The sequence below is a fragment of the Rhinolophus sinicus genome, chromosome 16 (assembly GCF_057876585.1).
Source record: "Rhinolophus sinicus isolate RSI-liver-muscle chromosome 16, RSI-T2T, whole genome shotgun sequence".
In the NCBI taxonomy this organism is placed as follows: Eukaryota; Metazoa; Chordata; class Mammalia; order Chiroptera; family Rhinolophidae; genus Rhinolophus; species Rhinolophus sinicus.
In genome coordinates, this window is record NC_142516.1 from 27653102 (window position 1) to 27676341 (window position 23240).

Below are 23240 nucleotides of genomic sequence, written 5' to 3' on the forward strand. Positions count from 1 at the left end.
ACAAATTTGAATCCATACCTGGGGCTTTTTTCTCCACCCCCAACTGCCAGTCTTTCGCAAGGCTATCTTTCAAAGACCCATTCTCCTTGCTTTCTCATTCCCTTTCTATACATTTTAATCTCCTTTAATTTCCCTGGGCCCCTTTAATTTCAGTAGCAGGAATCTTAATGCTGAGAAACTGAAATATTAGGGAAAATCCTCGACTAAGAGTCCAGCTACTAGGTGTATTTTGCCCTCTGTCAAATAATTCTTAACTGCTCCATCCAGGTTAATGTCCCCAGGAATTCTATGGTCCTTGCAGTCCCAAACTTCTCCCTTTTTCAATTCAACTTATATTCTTCTTTGAATGTGCCTTTAGGTCTGAAGAACCGTGGTCGAGCGTAGGGAGAAAAGGCATGACGTCAAGCAGCTGTAACCTGGACGATATCCCGACGCAGGTCGGACAAGGTCAGGGCAGGACCCAGGACTCAGCTTTATCCTCACGTTTGTCCTCAGGTCCTGCACTCCCCCCCTCCCCTACCAGGAGCGCCATGGGCTTCCGGTGAGGGCGCTCTCCCCCTGGGGGCGGGGCCTGCCACTCCCGCCTCCCAGCCTCCCGGCCTGAGCGCGGCTGCGGGCCGAGGTCACGTGAGCGCAGCGCGGCGGAGGAGGGGCCCTATTTCCGGGCGGCGGAAGGAGACGCGGCCGCGTGAGGACGAGGCGATTTGAAAACACGCTCCAGGAGCGAGAGCCTGTGGCCGGTGGGGCACGCTGTCGCTCCGTGGGCTTCCGTTCGGACGCTCTTTTCTGCCTCTGTGCTCCAGCCCCAGCTGGGCCTTCAGGTGAGCAGCCGCCAACCATGGGGCCAGGCCCGCCCTAGGCATGGGACTGCGTGCGGAGCCGTCGCCCCCTCGTCGGGGGCCCAGGAGGGCAGGGCCGGCTGTGGCCCGTCTGCGCCCCCCCTTCCCCCGGGGCCCGGCCACCGCCCCCCGCGGAGCAGGGCTGGGGTGCTGAGCCTCCGCGGGGCGGGTGCCTGCGGGCATTTGAAGAGCCTCAACTGACTGGGCGGGTTCGAGCGGTTTCAGGTCTGAGAGACTTTCAGGCCGGTGTGCGTTGATTGGGCCCCACTTCCCCGACTGTGGTCCTGACTGAGGTCCACCGGAGTAGAAGCAACGATAGTTTCTGAAAACCCACAGGGTTTTGATTCTGGGATGCGGGACCGAAGACTTGGGGTGGGGATGAGCAGCCGTCTGCTTATCGGCCCTCTCGCCATCCAGGTGTGGAGGGTTAAGCGCTCTGTACCGAGCAGAACCCGACCACCGGTTTGTTTTCTCGAGTCGCCCCTGCCTGGGGCATTTTATTAATGGAAGTCTGGTGTCTCGGATTGGTCCCCTCAGTAGAGTCTGGGGGAATTCGTGAGCGTAAAGGGTTGGAGAGGGTATTTTTCAAAGGCTGGGTGCAGCGTGCTTTCTCCTTGATTTTTTGGGGGGAGGTGGGGGAGGGGAAAGAATTTGGAAATCAGGGTAATGAGGTGGCAGACAAATTAGCTGGAATTCGGTTAGGTTGAAATCCTGATACGCCAAGATCTCACTTTTGTTGAAATGAGAAGACCTACAGTTGGATTACATGGAGTTCAGTTTTAAAACTTTGGGGTTCACCTATGCAGGATGTCCAGTGATGAGAGAGAGTTCAGCCCTTGAGACTGGAGTACCTTCCTTCTGTTCAATACCGGCTACTGTAAGACGTGGCTTAGGCGGACTGTTTGATTTGCTGTGCTTGAAAATTTTTATTTTCAGTGAAAATAACAAAAACTGCTAATAGAACTTAAGCGTTCCTATACAAATGCTCTCTGTATACCATAAAGATAATTTTACCAGCTTCAAAAAAAGTCAAGGAAGGGCCATCTTAATTTTCCAAACGGAGGGAAAACAGTAGTATGACAAATACAAAGTGGTGGATAATATGGCATAAGCTTTGACAGACTGTGTGTTAGACACCAGTCAGGTAATCAGGTAATTAGTGGCAACAGATAGCACAGAGGATTGAAGGGTGGAGGGTAATTCATTTGATTTTTCTGATTTACTTCCATATCTGGTACTAGCTATTAATAAAATTGTAGGGAAAGCTCACAAAAGTGTGCTTGCTTAATTAAGGAAAGCCATTTTTATATTGAAAGAGGCCAGGTGAGTATTAGGTCCTTCTTTTTAGGTTTTACTTTTTTTTTTTTTGTAAGACTGGGATAACTAGAGGTGTGGGTGGGATGAAAACTTGGGAATGGCATGAATGAAATAAATTGAGCCATTTTGCCGCACAATTTCCCAGTGCTCACCTTAATTCCAGTATGTATAACATAAAACTTGTTTTGCAGACCTCTGTCATGTATATGAATCTCTCTTGGACGCCTTAATAAAGGACTGACAAACCTTCCTAAGCCACATCTTTAAATGGGTTTAGTTCCATCTTCACATGGTTTTGTGAGAATAGAGTGTTAATTTAAATAGTGCATCTAATATTGTGCTTGGTATGCACTAATCCTGAGATTTTAAGACAATATACATGTTTGTGCTTATGGGTTGTATGTTTATCAGTGTGCTAGGCACAGTCAGTTCTGAATGTTTTACAAATAGTGAACTCATTTGCTCTTCATCCTACCTTATAACAACTGTATAATGAAGTATTTTTATCCCTATTTTGTAGGTAAAAACTGAGCACAGTGGTTAACTACAGCTAGAAAGTTGCAGTCTGGATAAGAACCTGATCAGTTTGGCTCTAGAATCTGTGTAGCCAGATCCTAGCCCATGGACTCTAATGAAGTCACATGTGTTTGGACATAATTGTCATAGATCTTGAGCTGCCCAGTCTTGCATCTTCCATTTTATTACTCTCACAATAATGTAAACCTTCATTTTACTCAAATTTTTTGTACTCCTATGTATAGCATTGTGACTTAAAAAAAAAAAAAAAAAATAGCTGGGCGTAGGATAATTATGATAGGCCAGGAGAAGTTTTATTTATTCCAGAGGTACTAAACATACTCCAGTGGGTGTACAGTGGAAGGTAGAATTTATTGTTCTTGCAGCGTGTGGAAAGCTTCAAGAAGAGCTGAGCTGGTTCTACGTATAGGAGGGTATTTTTTAAATAGAAGTTAGCTTGCAGGAAGAAAAAGCTGGCGAGGAAGTTAGGAAGTACCTGATATGTCTAGCTTAGTTTACTGTAAGGGAGCACCTGAAAAACTGCGTGTTGGTCAGATTTGTGTTTAGAAAGAGCTCTCTGGTGACTAGCAAATGGGCTTCGGAGTAGACACTAGAGAGAAGGCAAGAATACCTGTGGGAAAACTTGAACAGTCTAGGGTAGAAATAAAGAACTTAAGAAGTGGCCTGGGAATGGGTAGGAGGCACAGATCAAAGATTTTGTGTGTAAGTGGGAAAATTTGGATGTAGGTTGACCAGGTTGTGCCTGAGTTATTTATTATAATAGTGGCCTAGCTGGTCTTGTTCCTTATCCCTCTGTCACACTTTATTTCCTTTTATACTGTTTTTAATCCTGTTTTTTGGAAACTTTCGTTTTTATATCTAATTTTAACTTCTGGTGTTCAAAATGCTGGCGTCTTCATTTTTGTCTGTAGGCTTATCCCCTCCTCCTGATCTGTACCATTTTCCTTGCTTGTGAATTCTCCTTGCTTGCATATCTGATTCTTACCCATTTTTTCAGCATCCCGCTTAGGTTCATGAAACTTGTCCTATTACAGACCGCATTAATAATAACATTGGTTTTCAAACTTTGTTTTGTTAGAGGTTCCTTTGGGGGGAATTCTAAGGGCCGGGAGCTTCCCACTAGATAGAAGGTATATCTCTAGCAACTCTGTGCTGCTTTCCAACCCACCCTCTGAGTCCCTACCCCCTCAAAGTTTTTCAAAAGCTTTCCATTTAGCACATTGCTTGACACAAGGTTCCATGGCTAAGAAACCTTGACAAATCAGTGGCAAGCCGGTTGCCTTATTGTTAATGATTCCTCTTTACAATCTTGGCTAAACTGATCTTTTTTTTGGCACTTCACAAAGGTATTTTCCATTTAATGTTTTCATCCTTTAGTATAGTCACTATTGGTTTTGATTCTTGATTCATTATCTTTGAATACATGGTAGAGTAATGTAAATGTTGGGAAATACTTTCTTTATTCTTTTATCATTTGTCTTTATCCATTTTTAAAATAAATTATTTTCGTTTAGCACTCAAGAATGACCAAAAAAAGAAAACGCCAAGATGATTTTCAAAAAGTGAAACTAAAAGTTGGTAAAAAGAAGCCCAAGTTAGAAAATGCTACTGTTACAAACTTTAAAACAAAGACTATACATCTGCCTGAGCAACTCAAAGAGGATGGAACACTTCCAACAAACAATAGAAAACTTAACATAAAGGTAAATCATATTGTTTTGATAAAGTTAGATTTTCTTTGAAATCATCTAGAATGTTATGTTTTTTATGAAAAGTTGTTTTAACTCTTAGGATTTATCTATAGTTGAAGTTTGGAATTCATCTGTTACCCAAATATGATGTTGCCACTGCAGCTTTCCCATCTCCTCCAGAAAGACTCGCTCAACTAAATCCACAGTGATTTCTCCCTTGTGTACTTATTTGATGATTTAATATATCATCTGGAAATATCTTGTGTTTAACTTTTTGATGTGTTTAATGTGTCAGGTTTTTGCTGTTTCAGTTTTCCAGCTGTTTTTGTAGCTCATTGAGATAAGATACTGTCTTCCTCATTTTTGAACCCTCATAGCACATAGCTTATTACAAGTTCATAGTAAATCTGTGAAGTTAATTGATGTTTGAGCAATAGTTTTGCTTAAAAATTTAACAATTTTATTGAAATGTAATTTACACATGATAAAATTCACCCATATAAAGTGTACAATTCATTGTTGTTTAAAATATTTACAGTTATGCTGCTATCATAGTGATCTAATTTTAGAACGTTTTTAATAACTTCAGAAAGAAGCTCTATACCTATTAGAAGTGATGCCCCATTCCTTACCCTCAGCTCTAGGCAGCCACTAATCTACTTTATATTTGTATAGATTTGCCTCTTCTGGGCATTTCATATAAATGGAATCAAACAATACCTGGTATTTTGTTACTGGTTTTTCACTTAGCATGTTTTTGAGGTTCATCCATGTTATAGCATGTATCAGAGCAGTATTTCATTTCTTTGTGTTGTCAAATAGTGTTTTAGTACAAGGTATGTCACTGAAGTTTTATTACTCATCATGAGTTTTATTACTCATCAGTTGATGGACATTTGGTTGTTCTCTTTATGACTTTTATGAATAATGCTGTTACAAATATTAGTGAACAACTCTGTGGGCATATACATTTTTCAGTTTTGCTTTTAAGCTCCAAAGCTTAAATAATACCGAAAAGGTATTGGCAGTCATTGTTTTTCCCCACAGATTACGTAAATTATTCCACAAATAAAGTTGTCAAATGTTATACTCTGAATAAAATACATACACACACTGAAAAACTATTTAAAATAGGCAGAAAAGGCCTGTTGGGTATATAAATGCACCTAACATATGTTTGGTACATAGTAGGTCTTTAAATAGTGATGGTGATCACTGTCATTCTAAATGATATCATGCCTAAGCCTGCATGCAGGTTATTTTCAAAAACAAAATTCTAACTGAAAATTATGTGATGTTTTTATTAAGCTAAAACTATTTTAAAGATAAAACTGTGTTTCTGATCTTAATAAAAGCTAAGTAACATTTGGAAATACTGAAGCAGTTTCCCCAAGGAGTGTGTTTACTGGCATAGTTTTTGTTAGCATTTTTATTTGAAAATGATATAATGTGTATGTGTGTGTGTATATATAAGTGTGTGTGCATGTGTATGTATACCTAAAACCTGTGTTTTTACATTTATTTATAGGATTTGCTATCACAGATGCATCACTACAATGCTGGGGTTAAGCAAAGTGCTCTTCTTGGACTTAAAGACCTTTTGTCTCAGTACCCATTTATAATTGATGCACACCTTTCAAACATATTAAGTGAAGTGGCTGCTGTGTTTACAGATAAAGATGCTAATGTACGATTAGCAGCAGTTCAACTTCTTCAATTCCTGGCCCCCCAAATACGAGCTGAACAAATTTCTCCATTTTTTCCTTTGGTAAGTGCCCATCTCTCTAGTGCCATGACTCACATTACTGAAGGAATTCAGGAGGACTCTTTAAAAGTTTTGGACATTCTGCTGGAACAGTACCCAGCTCTAATTACTGGCCGTAGCAGTATATTGCTTAAGAATTTTGTAGAACTTATTTCTCATCAGCAGCTGTCCAAAGGACTGATAAATAGAGACAGATCCCAGTCCTGGATACTTTCTGTAAATCCTAATCGGAGACTCACTTCTCAGCAGTGGAGGCTGAAAGTCTTAGTGAGACTAAGTAAATTCCTTCAGGCCTTGGCAGATGGATCCAGTAGGTTGAGAGAAAGTGAAGGACTTCAGGAACAAAAAGAAAATAACCATGCCACTAGCAACTCCATTTTTATCAACTGGAAGGAACATGCCAACGACCAGCAACACATCCAGGTTTATGAAAATGGGGGTTCACAGCCAAATGTCAGTTCACAGTTCAGGCTACGGTAAGAAGGATTTCAGTTATGTCCACACTCAGTTTTCCTATATTGAATTATAACTGCTGACCATTGATGGCTAATGATGGGAAGACATGCAGTTGTCTTTCATCGTTTTCATATAGTTACCCATGATTTGGTTTTATTTACTGATGGGAGGAGTCATTTGAAAGTATATTAACTTACTCATTTCTAGCAAAGCCTAATGAGAAGTAAAACTTGATAGTCTCTCGGCTTTGTCATCTGAGAATTTTATTTTTCTTACTAGTCTTGATCAATGTAATTATCAATTCATGGTACTTCATTTTACTGGTACTTTATATTTAAGATTTACATTAAGCAAGGAATAACAATTTTTAAGCATTGAATTTTTTTTCATTCTTACCCTTCCTTATTAGGTACCTGGTTGGAGGACTAGGCAGTGTGGATGAAGGCCTGTCATCTACTGAAAATTTGAAAGGATTTATTGAGATAATAATTCCATTGTTAATTGAGTGTTGGATTGAAGCTGTGCCTCCACAACTAGCTGCTTCTGTTGGAAATGGTATAGAACGAGAGCCACTGCAGGTTATGCAGCAAGTTCTTAACATTATTTCCCTTCTATGGAAACTCTCTAAACAACATGATGAAACCCATAAATTGGTGAGAACTAATGGGTTCTTTATTTTCTTAGTAATGCCTTTTATCATAAATAGGTGGATTAGATGTTAGCATATTACTATTAATTGGTTGTGCATTTTCCAAAAAGTTCCCAGGGTTTAACTGTAAACTTGTTTCTTTCTTTTGCCCCATACTACAAATTAAAATAGTTTTGTGAGATTACCTGAATATTTTTTTAAAAATTGAAAGTTAAATGTATAACTTAATGTGCTTGGTTTCATTTGTTTTCATCAGCTATAATTCACAATAAGGTTACAATTTGTTGATTATGGCAGGGTGATTATGTAGGAACATTGTAGTTTCTGGAGGCCTCTTATAGGATTAAAAACGTTGCTTATTAAGTAGTGTCTTTCAGTTTGTGCCACACAGCCAAGTTTAGCAGAAATGAACCAAACTGAAGAGCTCATAACCAACCCTGAGCTGTTTTTAAACTGCTGTGTTTTAGAAAAGAAGCTGCACACAAATTTGGTTAGTGTATGCTTTTCTTTTGATAAAGGATGTCAGGTCAGAAAACATTTCTAAAAGTTACCTTTACTGCAGGTAAGCTGTAGTTTAGGTAGGGTGTGAGTGAAGTTAACCAAAGTGAATTCTAAGTCAAATAGTTTTTTACTAGAAAGCTGGTAGTAAAGACATGTTTCTTAATGAGTAAATTTAACCTGCTGTTTGGGGAGAATTGAATGTTGGCATCTTTTTTTAAGTGTTGTGTTATAGCGAATATAATCTGTAGTGCATGGTACAAGTAAGGAAGAACAAGCTCTAAGAGCAATTGGTGTTAAATTAATATGGTAGCACACTTAACAAGGGCAGCTGCAGGAACAATACTTTAAAGCGAACCATCTGGTTTGTAGAAGAATTCTTGCAAGGACTTTTGACTAGGCAAGTGTGAAACCTTGAACTTGCCTACATATGTATAATAAAACTGATGAGGCAGTGTTTTGGTTTTAATTTTTTTTATTTCAAGCCGAAGTTTACATTGAGTTTGTGTGCTATATAAAATAAGACTAGGGATAAATTAAAAATAGTATTTGATCATCTTGAAAAGCATTATGTAATCATACTAAGGTGTGTGCTTAAGAGCTTGCTCTATTTCTGTTAACTACCCATCTGTAGGGATGTTTGATGAATTGTTTTTTCAAATAGGGTGGTATTTTGAGCATTTCTTAAGATTCATTGCATACATTGGCAAGAAATTGATCATGGTTAGAGGTATAGTGTATGATTTTACAAAAGCAAACCTTGTCCTTTATGGCAGTTAATCTGTGATGTAGGCTAGTGACAGTAATAATACATACAGTTTCTTAGAAAAGTATAATTATTTCCGGTCTTGAGTAGATCTATTTTCAACTGAAAGGCTAAGCCAGAGATGAAAAGTAATGATATTCAGCATGCACCTAGTCTTTCCTTCATTTTTAGAAAGCTGAGAAATAAAAATTCTAAGCATTTTGGTGTTTGGTTACTTATTGGCACTGATGTTTATTATTGCTTTAATAATAGTATTTGGTAGGACCAAATGCAAATTCATTAATTGTGCCGCTTTTGGTTCATCTCATGCACGTAACACTGACAAAGGATCTAAACACTGCCTTAATTTTATGGATATTTAAAGTATGCTTTAGAATTATTCTGTGCTATTATAACATGACTATATTTATTAGCGTTTATTAACATGAGATACTAAGTTCAGAAGACTTCTGCTTAGATTGTTGAAGGCTGTGTAGAATACTAAATTGGAATACTGTGTGAAGTTGAAATAAACTGGGGGGGCGGGGTGTTAATTTAATTAGGAATGATATTTAAAAGCACCCACTGGCAGAATTCTCTAATTTACCTTAGCAAATTATTATGTTGAACTATAGTAACTGGATATGTTAGAGACGTAGTATAAATATGTATATTGTATAAAGTGACGTGAAAATTCATTTTAGTTTATTTTTTGTTACCACTGTCCGTTCCCTTTTCTCATTCATCTTCAGTTATAGCTTAGTATAAAATATTGGATGACTGTAACAGCTCAAACTTTAGGAAGAATGAAATGGCATTCCTTGGCCTTAAACTCAAGTCATGTACTACAGGCTGAATTGTGGCTTTTTTCTCTTGGAAAATGTACAGGTTTGCTATTGATGAATTGGAATCCTAATCCAAGGTGCAATCTTAGAATCACTGACTGCTTTTAGGTTTTGCTAAATGCATTTAGTTTGTTAGTATTTGTCACACAGTTGAGACATTTCATTTTTATTCAAGTAGTATTTTTTAAAATCCTTGTTAGGAGTTTACAATCTTTGATCTCTGCTTTGAAAAGAAATCTCAAGGTACATTTACTCTTATTTGCAGTGCCTAAGGACTCAGATCCTTACTGAGCTGAGTTTGCTTATTTCTGATACAGTATGTATATCCTTAATGTATAGGTAGTTTTAGAAGTGAAATACAGTTTAACATTAACTTTTTAATTTACTTGGGTTTTTATGCTCTTGTGCTAATAGCCTTAGGGTCAGTATTATAGTTCTACACTATAGAAATTTTGTTGTGTCTTAGCTTTGTATTTTTTTTTTAACTTTTATTTAAGTGTGTTTTTTTCAGGACCCATCAGCTCCAAGTCAAGTAGTTGTTTCAATCTAGTTGTGGAGGGCGCAGCTCACAGTGGCCCATGTGGGGATCATACCGGGAACCTTGTTGTTAAGAGCACTGCGCTCTAACCAACAGGCTGCCCCTTAGCTTTGTATTTAATACTTGCTACTTTTTTGTCTATATGTCTTACATAGCTGTTGTCTTTTTCCCATGAGGATTAGAGTTTATGAAACCATGTACAATCATTTGTCAAAGATTTATTGATCATCTGTAAATGTGGCTATTTAAATTAATTCAGATTCAATTCTTCAGTCACACTAGCCATATTTTAAGTGTTCAGCAGCATGTGACTAGTGGCTACTTACTGGACAACAGAGAACGATTCCATCATTGCAGAACGGTCTGTTGAATAGCACTGCTCTACAATGTGCCAGGTGCTGGTCTAGGCTTTGGGAATGCAGAGAAACATGACTGATAAAGGGCTTGCCTTCACAGTACTTACTTTCTGGTGGGTTGATATATGGTACACAAATATATAACGTCAGTACTAGGGAGAAAGATGAAAATAAAGCAAGGTAAAGACAGACTATGTGCTGGAACAGAGTGAGGGGAGCTATTTAAAATAGGTGGCCAGGAAATGCTTTCATGACATTTGAATGTCAATGAAGGAGCAAGTCTTGTGAAGTCCTATGGGAAGAGCCTTCTAGGCATAGGGAACAGCAAGTGCAAAGGCCCTGAAGTGAGAACAAGTTAGACATATTTGAGGAGTGGCAGGAAGGCCTGTGCAAGTGACGTACTTGGAAAATGGTAGATGAGGGAGAAAAAGTGACCGTGGCCAGATCATGTGGGACCCTGTGGTCCATGGTAAGAAATTTGGATTTTAACCTGAGTGTGGTGAAAAGCATCGGATGGTTTTGAGCAGAGGAGTAGCATGATCTGAATTATGTTTATTTAACTGTAATATGTTGAATTTACAAATAGAACATTAATGAACTCACATGTGCTCACCATCCAGCTCTAACAAAATTGTGGAGCCCAAACTCAGACCATCCATCCCATGGATGACCAGCCTTGCTCTACCTACACACCTGTTCTCTTTCTCCTTTCCTGTATTATTTTGAAGCATGATTTATGTTTTAATCATGATTCTGGCTGCTTTGTAGAGAATTGACTTGTGGGGCAAGAGGAAAAGCAGGGAGACCAGTTAAGACCAGTAACCTAAGTAAGCGATAAAGGTGGTTTGGAGTAGAATAGCAGCTAGTGGTTAAAGTGGTGAGAAGCAGCTGGATTCTGGTAAAGACAGCTGGACTGCTGGTGTGCATAGTGAAGGAAAGAGGAGTAAGGATTGATGTGTTGTGGTCTAAATGACAGTTCATTTTATTTATGTTAAATGTAAGGTGCCTATTAGAAATCCACCAGGAGATGTTGAGTCTATAGGCCAGGAAGAAGAGAAGAATCCAGTAAAGGACACCAGGAAGCTGTGCGGTGACTTGCTATTTTAGCACCTCAAGTCTCACATCCCAAGAAACTCCTCAGTCCCTGGCAAAATGGAATGGTTGGTCCTCTGGATAGGAGGAAATAAGAGTGTTGTAATCTGGAATTAGACTATTTCAAGTAGGAGAAAATGATACATTCACAAATACTGCTGAAGAACGCTAGAGAAGCTCATTGCGTTCTCCCTTTTTCTCTTAAACAGTAAATAAATGCAAGTAAAAGTAATTATTTAAACGCCAAAAAGATCTGTGGGTGAAAATTGGATGTCCTAACAGTTTATTCTGGTTTTAAAATTTGTATACATACTATGTCAAAGCAGAAGAGGTAGTATAATGGTAAATTTACAGTTGAATATTGACAGGTTATCAAATTTCTGCTTAAAGTTTTATTGGTTATTTTTAAATGGTGTCTAGTAGGTTTTTCTAATCTTTGCTTATTTTAATAGGAGTCGTGGCTTCGAAAGAATTATCTTATTGATTTCAAACACCATTTTATGAGTCATTTTCCATATGCCTTAAAAGAAATAACCAAGCACAGAAGGAAAGAGATGAATAAAAGGTATCGTGATTCTTTGTCACTGTATAGACTTGAGAAGTGGTTAACCTGAAATTATCAGAAAATAATTAGCCTTAACTTAGGACTTTCTACACGGTGTTTATATCTAGATTTTGTGAAATAAAAATGAAAGCAGTAGTTTGGCTGATCTTATACAAGTCACTTTACGCCTTGGGACTGGTTTAATTTTTTATGTGTTTTCACTTTTAAAAAAAAATTTTGTTTTTTTGAAATCTGTAAAGTGACTGTTTTGTGCTAAATGAGTGTCAAAAATTATGTAAATACGAATTTAATAAAATTTGCTGAGGTGGGTGGTTTCTTTGGGAGAGGCACTGTGTAATTCTCTCTGAGCAAGAGAGTTTCTTAAAGTCGTCTAGTGTTGCTCTCATATATCAGCTGAAACTAATATCAGTATTAGTGTGTTATCAGTAACATAGCCTGAAGGAAGAATGAAAATTGGAGAAAAATAGTTTTCTTGTCTAAAATAAGCAGAAAGAAAGGGTTTTGGATTAGAAGATGGAGTTAACAAAATGTAAACCTTGAAACTATTTAAAATGTTTACATCAACTGAGAGCAGATAACCTAAAAACAAGTTATCTAGTAAAATTTGATAAGCTAGGTAGGTACAAGCTAGAGCACTAACTGCAGTTCCCTCAAGGGAGCAAACACTTGAAAGGACCTTAAAGTCTGTTAAAAGATTCTTAAATTTGCCAACAGGAAGAAAGTGCCTAGAGAATCAATGAGGCTGTTTGAGCAGGGTTCACAGGATATGCTCAGAAGTGATAAGGCAGTGTCACAGGGAGATGAGCTTTTCATTCATTTACCAAACATTTATTTTGGATGCTTACTATAAACAAAGTAGCATGGTAGAGATAGTCAGATGTCTTAAGGTATACTCCTTGTTCTCCTGAGCGATTTTATAAAATCAGTAAAAAAAAAACACCCCATAAAATTGGCAAAAGAGTGTGCCATTGCCCAGTCAGGAGGCAGAAACCACACCAGTGATTTTAACAGAATTTAATATAAAAATTGCTAACTAGGTATGAACTGAAAAGACAAGGTAACAGTAAGATACTATGGAGGTAGCAATTGCAGGAAGTGGCTACTATCTCTAGGACTCGGAGAACGGAACAGGGGAGGAAGTCTGGAGGAAAGGCCATGAGAAGCCAAAACTCAAACCTCTGGAGAAGCGATTGGTCCTCAGCTGGTGCTAATGTCTTTGAGATCAGAAGAGGGACCCCATGGAGCTGGGCTCCAGAATTCTGCAGAGGAGGTTCTGGCTGGCTGGTGCTGGTGTTTCTTAGGGATGTGAGGATTGATGCTCGTGCTGTGTCAGAAAAACTGCCAAGTGGAATCAGCTGTGGCTACTAGAATGAACTGCTGCTAGCCTGAAAAAGAGTTGTTGGGTTGCCCCAGCAGCAAAAGCTGAAGCAAACGCAGAACTAGGCAGCAAACAGAAAGGAGAGCCATCCCTTCTTCCTCCTATAGCTTTTCAGTTTTTTCTATTACCCCCTTATTGGCATAGCCTAAAAAGAAACCAGCTGCAAAAGAAAAAAATGTGGCTCAGAGTCCCAGCCCCAGGTTCATGGAGCAGAGTGTAGAAGGTTGGGTTTGAAGCTGAGAAACAAGAGCTCAAAAACTGACAGGAGGAAAAGTGAATTTACATATATAACGTAAGGCGATATATAAATGTTAGTATGCAAGAAGTGTTATAGGAATTCATAGGAAGAGACAGATCCTTGTTAGGATAAACAGACAAGCTGTATTGAAGAGTAATGGGCATGAATATGATTTTAGAAGGCAGAAATGGAGCAAGGGATGAGAAATACTACCCGGAGCAGATACCCTACAAGGTAGCTATAGGATTAGGGTAAGGGAGAACATCGGGCAGATCTGGGTCAAATCTGGTTTCTGCGGTTCACTAGCCTTGATGCGGAAAGTAATTTCTTGTCGTTGAAATTCATTTATCTTGCAGCTTTGATCCTTTTGGCATTGAAGACTTTTGGTTGGATCAAAAGTATGTTTTAGAGAGATTAATTTATGGAGTAACTGGAGATGGAGAGGACAGAGTCAAATCGGGAGAGACTTTCTTGAACAAGATGTTTTTCCCCCCACATATAATTGCTTACTAGAGCAAAATTTTTTAATCAGGTCCATAAATAAGTTTCAGAAAGTCTTTGAACTCCTGAATAGAATTGTATGTGTGTGTTTTTTCTTTTCTTTTTTCTTTTCTTTTTTTTTTTAGTAAGAGGTTCCATATGTAATTTTCATCAAAATGAGAGTAAATCATGGTTAGGATGTTTGGAATTTGGTAGACCATTAAATACAAGTAAATTATCCAGTAGTATATGGGTGTACCATCATTATTCAGCAAATTTATTGGACTCATACCGTGTTTCCCCAAAAGGAAGACCTAGTCAGACAATCAGCTATAATGTGTCTTTTGGAGCAAAAATTAATATAAGACCTGGTATTGTATTGTATTATATTATATTGTATTATATTTATTATATTATATAAGACCCAGTCTTATAGTAAAATTTTTGCTCCAAAAGATGCATTAGAGCTGATCGTCCGGCTAGGTCTTATTTTCGGGAAAACACCGTAATACGTGCAAGGCACTTGGTATAGTACTTGCTGAGCATTTATTGGTAAAGGATATAGGTGGAGTGCCAGTTCTTGTGGATTATAGTCTAATAAGGGAGACATTTACTTCTTTGATTCTTTAATCAGTGACCAACTGTGGTAAAGTTAATGAAGGAAGAGATTAGGGTAACAAAAGAGTATATAATAGGGAGCTGGTCCTGATCTTTCATGGCGGGGAGGGGAGTAGAGTCCTAGGGAAGGCTGCCCTGATCAAGTGATTTGTGCCAAGATGGAAAAGGTGAAAAGCGTTAACTTGATGAAAGAGCTGAGATGGTGAAATTGTGGAATTTTTAGTAAAAATGGATTGGTAGGGTAACTAATTCTTCATAAGGTTCCCCTGCGATTCATTTTTAGGGACTATAGGCTGCTCTTGTACTTCATAAGGAAGTGCATTGAACACTGAGCAGAAAGCCTGTGGAGGGCAACGTAAGTTCAAGTCAGTGGAGCCAACAGTGGTCTGGGCCAGTGGTCTTCACACTTACGAATGTACCCGCAGTTAAATTTTTACCTCATGTCTAAATTTTTTCATGTGTTGAAATACAGGGTTAAAAAAGGATATTTACTTTTATTGTGGTAAAATATACATAACACGGAATTTACCATTGTAACCATTTTTAAGTGCACAGTTCAGTGGCATTCAGTATGTTGTGCAATCATCACATCACCACCAGCCATCTCCAGAACTTTCTCATCTTCCCAAACTGAAACTCTACTTATTAAACAATAATTCCCCATGTTCTCCGCCTCCTATTTTCCCGGGAAGCACTGTTCTACTTTCTGTCTCTATTAATTTGACAATTCTAGTGTCTCGTGTAAGAATCATACAATATTTATCCTTTAGTGTCTGGCTTAATTTCACTTAGCATAATGTCTTCAGGGTTTATTCATGTTGTAGTATATACCAGCATTTCATTCTTGTTTTTTAATAGTCTTTATTTTTTTAGAGCAGTTTTAGGTTCATAGTAAAATTGAGCAAAAAGTACAGAGTTCCAACGTACTCCAGCTTCCGCAGATGCGCAGCCTCCCTCGCTGTCAGCATCCACACCCACAGTGGAGTCATACATTGCTTACACTGACACGTCATCAGCCAGAGTTCACAGTTTACATTAGGGTTCATTCTTAGTATACATTCTATGAGTTTTGATGTGTATAATGACATGTATCCACTGTGATAGTATCATACAGGATAGTTTCACTGTCCTAAAAATGTTCTGTGCTCTGCCTGTTCATCCCTCCCTCCCCCATGTTAGCCAGCTTACTCTTAAGCCATTTATCTAAGGTAGCAGTTCTAAAGGAGTGTGGTCTGTGACCCTTGGTGCACAAGGTGAGAACTATTTTCACAGTTATATTAAGGTATTATTTGCCTTTTTCACTATTCTGACATTTGCACTGATGGTACAAAGACAATGGTGGGTAAAACTGCTGGTATCTTAGCATGATTAAGGCAGTGACACCAAAACAGTACTAATAGACATTGTATGCTTCACCACCTTGCACTGATAGTTTAAAAGAACATGCCACTTTCACTTAAAAATGTCCTTAATAAAGCAGTGAAAATTGCTAATTTTATTAAGGCGTGACCCTTGAGAACACATATTTTTAATATTCTGTGTGCATGAAGTATTTCAGCTAGATACCAAAGAATGATGGTTGTCTGAAGGAAATACACTAGTGTGATTATTCTATTTGTGAGTATTTTCCTGTATTGGACATGGTGATTTAAATGTGAAACAGTGACTAACAGATGAACAGGTTATTCAGACTTGGGTATTTGGCAGATATTTTCTCAAAAATGAATAAAGTAAGCCTTTCAATTCCAGGAAAACCACCGATAATATCTGAGCCAATGATAAAATTTGAGTGTCCAAGCAAAAATTAATATTTTGGAGAACTTGTATCTACCACCTGAGTTCTAGCCATGTATTTCCTCCTTTATTGCTTTTGATTTTTTTCATATATCTCTGTCCATCCATCTGGGATCATTTAAGTCTGCTGGAGGTTTTTTTTTTTTTTTTAAATAATATTTCTTCTTCATTTCTAAAGGATGTTTTAGCAGAGCATAGCAGTCTAGTACTGCTTCATACTTTAGGTCTGGCAGTTTTCTTTAAGCACACTGCCAATTACACTTTACTCTCTCCTGGTTTTCATTGTTGTGCCAAGAAGTCAGCTATGAGTCTAACTGTTGCTACTTTAAAAGTTACCTGTTTTTTCTCCCCTTAACATTTTTCTCCTTGTCTTTTGTTTTCTGCAGTTTCGCAATGCTGTATCCAATTGTGGTTTTGTTTTTTATTCTCTTTGGGATTCAGTAGACTTAGTAAATCTGAGATCTTGAGTGAAATGTCTTTAAAAAAATTGTCATTTTTTAAAACATTGAAGTCCCATTTCTCTTTTTTCCTTTAAAGACTCTAATTAATGTGTACTATTTACTGAATCTTCTACCTATTTCTCTTTTATCATATCTTTCAGATTTTAATTCTTTAGTTTTGTTCAATTGTCGTTAAACACAAATCCATTGAATTTATTTTCTACGTTTTTCAGTTCTAGAATTTCTGGCCAACTGTTCCCAGCAACATTTGTTGAAAAGACTATGTTTTCTCCATTGAATTGCTTTTGATCCTTAGTCTAAAACCAGTTGACTATATTTTTGTGGGTCTATTTTGGAGCTCTTTTTTTAATTATCAGATGTGTGTTCTTTCACCAATACTATGCTGCCTTGATTACTGTAGTTGTGTAGTAAGTCTTACTGTACAACTTACTATGACTATAGTAAGTCATACTTCCTATAGAAATTAGGTAGTATGAGTCCTCTAACTTTGTTCTGCTTCAGTCTTGTGATGGGTATTCTAGGTTTTTTGCCTTTTGTTACAGATTTTAGAATCAGTTTGTTGATAACATAGCTTGCTGGGATTTTGATTGGAGTTGCACTGAATCTATATAGTATCTAGTTGGGAAGAATTGTTACTTAAATTGCTGGGATGATACTAAACTGGGATTGATTTTTATGTAAGAGCTATTTTTACTTCTAGTTCACCTTTACTCTGGGAGAGAAGAAGCCTTTAAGGGTGAAGTAGGGATAATGTACTAAAGTCCTCATGTTTGGCAGGCCCTAGGCTTTGACTTTCCCGAGTGCACTGAAAGGTTATTGCAGTTTGCAGCTTTTTCTTTCGGATTGGCAATTGCCCTTATGCCTAATCCTTGAGTGCTGGGATTTCGCTTTTTCCCAGATTTTGGGGCCCAGTAAATGTTCATTATCTTATTAGCTCTTGAATGCTTTTAGAGACTATTTAAAAAGAATTGCATCTAGCTTTTCAAGTTCTTTTCAGAAAGGGGATTAGTTCTTATTACTTACACTATCATTACTGATAATCGGAGTTTTCCCAGAGGCCTGCCTCCCTCAGAATTGACAATTGGTATGTTTCGTCTTTCAATTTTTGTATAAGTTATTGGAGGAGCAGAATGAATTTTCCCAAGTTTGCAATGTTCATTGAGGCCTTTTAGATAGTAATAGATTATGCTGCTTGAGATAAATCTGCTTAGGGTAAATCTTGGAAAGCTCTACCTGTGGTGAAGAAATACTGCAATTCAGTTTTTGGGTGGTTTAGTTAGTTTAGAATGTGCCTTGGTTTTGGGTGCTGAGCAGTTTGGCAAATAATCTAGTAGTAATTTTGGGTTTATGGCAGATTGCTAGTCATCTGGCCCAGTTTTCAGTCTCACCTTTCTTAATGATAGAATTCCCAGTTTTTAGCTGGGCATACTAGATTTCCCAGCTTCTTTTGGAGGTAGGAATGGTCATATGGGTAATTCTATTAAATAGCTCCGACTTCTGCCTTCAGTTATCAGACTTGTACGTTGAGTTGTCTGTTTGCCTTCCCTGCCTGACTTTATACCAGCGACACTTTAAGCTCAACATATCAAAAGTAGAATTAATTTTCTGGATCACTGCTCCTCTCTCTTCTATATCATTTTCATTAACCCAGTCACCAGTGTAGAGCCCTTGAGTCTTCCAATACCCACCATCCCAAAACTCACATACATGTATACATTTAAGCAAACTTCAAATCCAGCTAATTTTTATTCTTCCTAAATGTCCCCCGTTTTCCCAGTCCATGCCAGCATTGACCCTGGTTCTTGCACTTGTCATCTCTTGCCTGGATTGCTACAATACCTATATACCTGCTTCTTTGCTTATAGTCTTATAACTCGTATTTCCTGTTCCATCCACAGAATCATCCATCTGAAAGACGTTTTCAGTCATGTTACTGCTATGCCTATGGAATTAATTTCAGTGTCCTTAACCTCCACCCCTTTGTAATCTGGCCCCATTTTACCTCTCTAGGTTCATTTATCACTCCTAGCCCTACATTTGATGCTGTAATAACACCAAATTTCTTTTATTTCCTTCCCCATGTATTTGTGGTTTCCGTGTATTTGTCGGAAACCAAGATGTCCTTCCTTGTTCAGGCTTAATCCAGGATTAACATTTGCCTTTAAAATTGGTTCAGTTTGAGATATTTTTTACTTTAATCAACTTTACGTTTTTCTAAACATGAAATAAATAGGCAGTGCTGTTGAATACACTATAGTCTGAAATGAGTCTAGTCTGAGTTGCAAATACTGTTTTTATGAAGGTATTCTATTTTGAGGTTTTTTTTGACATTTCTTTCAATTTTGAAGAAATGTGTTTAATTTGGCTAGAAACAACTGATTTTTATATGTGAATTACAAGATCATGTTATTTCAGAACAGTGCTTATCTGGACCAGTCTCCTTATTTCACACGTAAGGAAACAGGTCAGGAGAAGTTAGTGATTCTGTTAAGTCATGATTAGTTAGAAGCAGAGCCAAGTTCGGCTGTGATCTCCATCAAATATTAGTATCTGCTTAAAAAAAAAAAATCTTTGTGTGTTGAGATTTTCAAGTCTTCTTATCTCCAAATACTTCTAAGATTACCAAGCAGTGTTACAGAGGCCCTTACTTTTTGTGTAAATAACAACTTAGGTAATGAACTAAGTAGTATATACTCTAATTCATGACCTCTTAACAACCCTCGTTCCGTAATGAATGGTTTATTCACAAAACAGTGTCTTAAATCGTACCTACATACCTGTCTTCTTGGCAATTTATCCTGGAAGGAAATACTGTTTGACTTATTAATAGATTATTTTAAGTATTCTAAGTGAAGCAGGCACTTACAGATGTGTATGTCTTTGTTTGTTTTTAGCATCAAGCATTGCATGATTCTCTCCAATAATGTAGATCATCTCTTACTGAATTTAACACTGTCTGATATCATGGTCTCCCTGGCAAATGCCTCAACTTTGCAGAAGGATTCCAATTGGATAGAAATGATAAGGAAATTTGTGACAGAGACCCTTGAAGATGGCTGTAGGCTAAATAGTAAGCAGCTGAACAGATTGCTTGGGGTATCGTGGAGGTTAATGGAGATACAACCAAACAGAGGTAGGTGATGCTGCTTTATCTTTATTTAGGAAAGGAGCTCTTACGCATGCTATTTAGGGTCTAGCTTTAAATGGATAACTTTCAAACATTCCATGTAGTCGAGTTAATTACCTTCAAGCCATAAAAGGTAGCTGGCATAATTATAAAGAACTGTCTACTTGAACACAAATTGTTTATGGCTCTGAGCATCCCTTTCTCAATGGATAGGTCCATTCTGAAGCAAATTGGTAAGACTTCTAGGTTAGAGAATTACTGTAAAAGGAGGTAGGTATTATTAAGAGGAAATGCCATCAAGCCTCGTGATGAAGAAATGCCCTCTTCTTACCTAGTTTGACTAGAATTTCAGAGCTTTTTCCTTGATTCTTGTAGAATGAATTCTGCTTTTCTCTTTACGTTTTTTCTAGCTTGAAGTTATGTCACATTAAGTTAGTTTTTAGTGTGACTTACTAATTCTCTCATTCAAAAACAAAGCTTTCCTATTCGGTTCCTATTCCCATCTTATTCACCTTTTTAATATTCCGATTTTTGTTATTCCTATTTAGCTTTGTTATCGCTTAGGAAAATTTATACTGTAATCTTGGATTGGTTGGGCTTTTATGTTAGGCCATTGCTATAGGAATTCCATGATAGTCATCAGTTTGTGGCTAATATCTACTTTGTTACTGGAAGACAGAAAACTACCTCTTTGCTTTTAGAGGAATTGGGGGGGCTGGTGAAGAAACGTTTTTTATTCACATGTAGTTGGTTTTTCTCTGTTTTTAGAGGGTACAGAGTCTCTCATCAAGGCAGTTTATACATTGTATCAGCAGAGGGGCCTTCTCCTTCCAGTTCGGACTTTGTTACTGAAGTTTTTCAGTAAAATCTATCAAAAAGAAGAAGTGAGATCTTACAGAGTCAGGTAAAGTTTCATTTATTTGGCATTTCTTTTTCTCACCAAGTTATTTTGCAGTCTATTTAAATAAGTTGCTAGAATGATTAAATCTTTGGAGAAGGTCACTCTTGTTGGTTGCATTTAAGAAGAGATTTAAAATTTTATGAAGAAGCATACATAATAGTGCCAGCAATCTTTATACGCATAACTGAGCAGGTAAAAGCCTCTTTGAGCATATATTTTCACTTGTCCACTTACAGCTAAAGGATAGTGGGAACAAGCTATAGCAGTATCTTTTACTTTCCATAAAAATTAAGAAGGTTGAACCCTAGCCCTTAGTGACATATTGGGGCATATGGTATGAGAATGAGGACAATAGAAGATGACGAGAGTTTGTGGCTTAGCTTGGTGTTATCAGATGAGACAGACAATACAAATGGTAGAACTAAGGAATTAGTTTTTTGATATGGTGAGTTTGAGGTTTATTTGAGACAATCAGGAAGAGGTGTTTGACTGGAAGATAGAGATTTTGGACACCTCAGCATATGTAGGGAGTTGTTGGAATATATTTGAGTCTTTACTATAAGCCAGGTGCTTTTCATAGTTTTTATCTAAATCTCATGCTCCTGCTATAAAGGGTACGTACTGTTACTCATATTTTACAAAAGGAAACAAGCTTAAGTTAAATAAATTGGTGAGTGACATGGTAGAGGTAGTGGCTAAAGTGTAAATTCAGGTCTGTGGCAACAAAGGTCATGCTGAAACCACTAAGCGTCTGGGGGACAGAAAAAGTGATCGCTGTTACCTGCGTAAGGAGACATTAGAGCTTTAGCAGGTATACTAAAGAACTGAAATGACAAGTCAAAGCCATTGAATGTGGGGACACTCTACATTGAATGCATCATGAGTTAATATAGTTTAATAATTAACACTAATAATAAGATAAGTAGTACACAAAGAGTTAAGTAGTGTCTGTGTACTTTAAGATAAAAATACAGTTTAGATTGTGCCCCAAATTACATGAACTTTTTAATTTAGGGAGTAAAACCTTAGAAAATGCTACAGCTGAATAAATGATGCCGACAATCTCAGAGGCTCTCAAATGTTTAAATGAGTAAATGTGGTGTTATTGATAAATGACTTGTCTTTTTATGGTTTACTTATATTAAAAAATCTTTAAATTTCTCTCTTGTCTTTGAAATTGTACTTTATTTTGTTCTTCCTTGGCCTTTCTTAGATATCGTAGTAAAGTGTTATCCCGTTGGCTGGCTGGTTTACCACTGCAGCTCGCTCATCTTGGCTCCCGAAACCCTGAGCTCTCAACACAGCTTATAGATATCATCCATACTGCTGCAGCACGAGCACATAAAGAATTACTAAAAAGCTTACAAGCTACTGCTCTCCGAATCTATGGTAAGAGTTGGTTTAACTGTAGGCTATCACTGGTCTACCCTGATTTAGGAAAAGTTTCTAAGGGAAGCTCTCCAGACTTGCCTTCCTTTTAAATTATTATGAATTAGTTATGTCATGATTAGATTGCTGAAACAAAAGCAAACATCAAACTATAAATTCATTTGCAAGAGTAAGTATTCTTTATTAGAATGATTTTAGGTTAATGGTTGTAGGTGCTTTTTGCATTCTTAAATTGTCTTTTAAGTTTCACCTGCTATTCACAAATTTAAAACTCAGGTGTTTAAAAACCTTTGAAGCTTTGGTGGGAAATTATTCATTTTAACATCATGGATATCTTGTATAACTTCCATATATTAATATTTATTCATCCCTGGAACTATTTAATATTTTAAGCAAAAATATCAAAAGCATTCTAGGATATATACATATATATAATTTATATTTATTATTGAGATGTAATTCATATGCCATAAAATTTGCCATTTCACAACGTGTACAATTCAGTTATTTTTTTAACATATTCCCAAGGTTATACAATCATCACCATTATCTAATTCTAGAATAATGTTATCATCCCCCAAAGGAAACTGTACCCATTAGTAGTCCCTCCCCATTCCCTCCTTTCTCAGCTCTTGGCAACTACTAATCTACATTTCTGTCTCTGTGGATTTGCCTGTTCTGGACATTTCATATAAATGGAATTATATAATATGGGGCCTTTTGAGTCTGGCTTCTTGCACTTAACATGTTTTCAGGATTCATCCATATTGAAGCATGTATCAGTATTTCTTTTTATTGCTGAGTAGTATTTCATTGTGTGGAAATACCACTTATATTTATCCATTCATTTCAGTGGTGGACATTTGGTTTGTTTTCACCTTTCGGGGTATATGTTTAAATTTGTAGTTTTAGTATTGCTTATATGAAGGGGTCTTTTGCTTTAGATTAGGCTGATACTGTT

The 23240-nt window shown here is 37.4% G+C and overlaps 1 protein-coding gene across 1 annotated transcript in view; it reads left to right on the plus strand.

Annotated features, from left to right (window-relative positions):
* The first annotated feature begins 625 nt into the window (after positions 1-625).
* The window catches only part of TEX10 (testis expressed 10), a 42199-nt gene continuing 19584 nt past the window's right edge, over positions 626-23240 (plus strand). Inside the window, 8 exon segments of the mRNA XM_019729232.3 lie at positions 626-821; positions 4208-4396; positions 5913-6625; positions 7015-7258; positions 11781-11893; positions 19757-19995; positions 20758-20893; positions 22104-22279. Coding sequence (XP_019584791.3) covers positions 4217-4396; positions 5913-6625; positions 7015-7258; positions 11781-11893; positions 19757-19995; positions 20758-20893; positions 22104-22279 — 1801 coding nt within the window. The 5' untranslated portion in view covers positions 626-821; positions 4208-4216.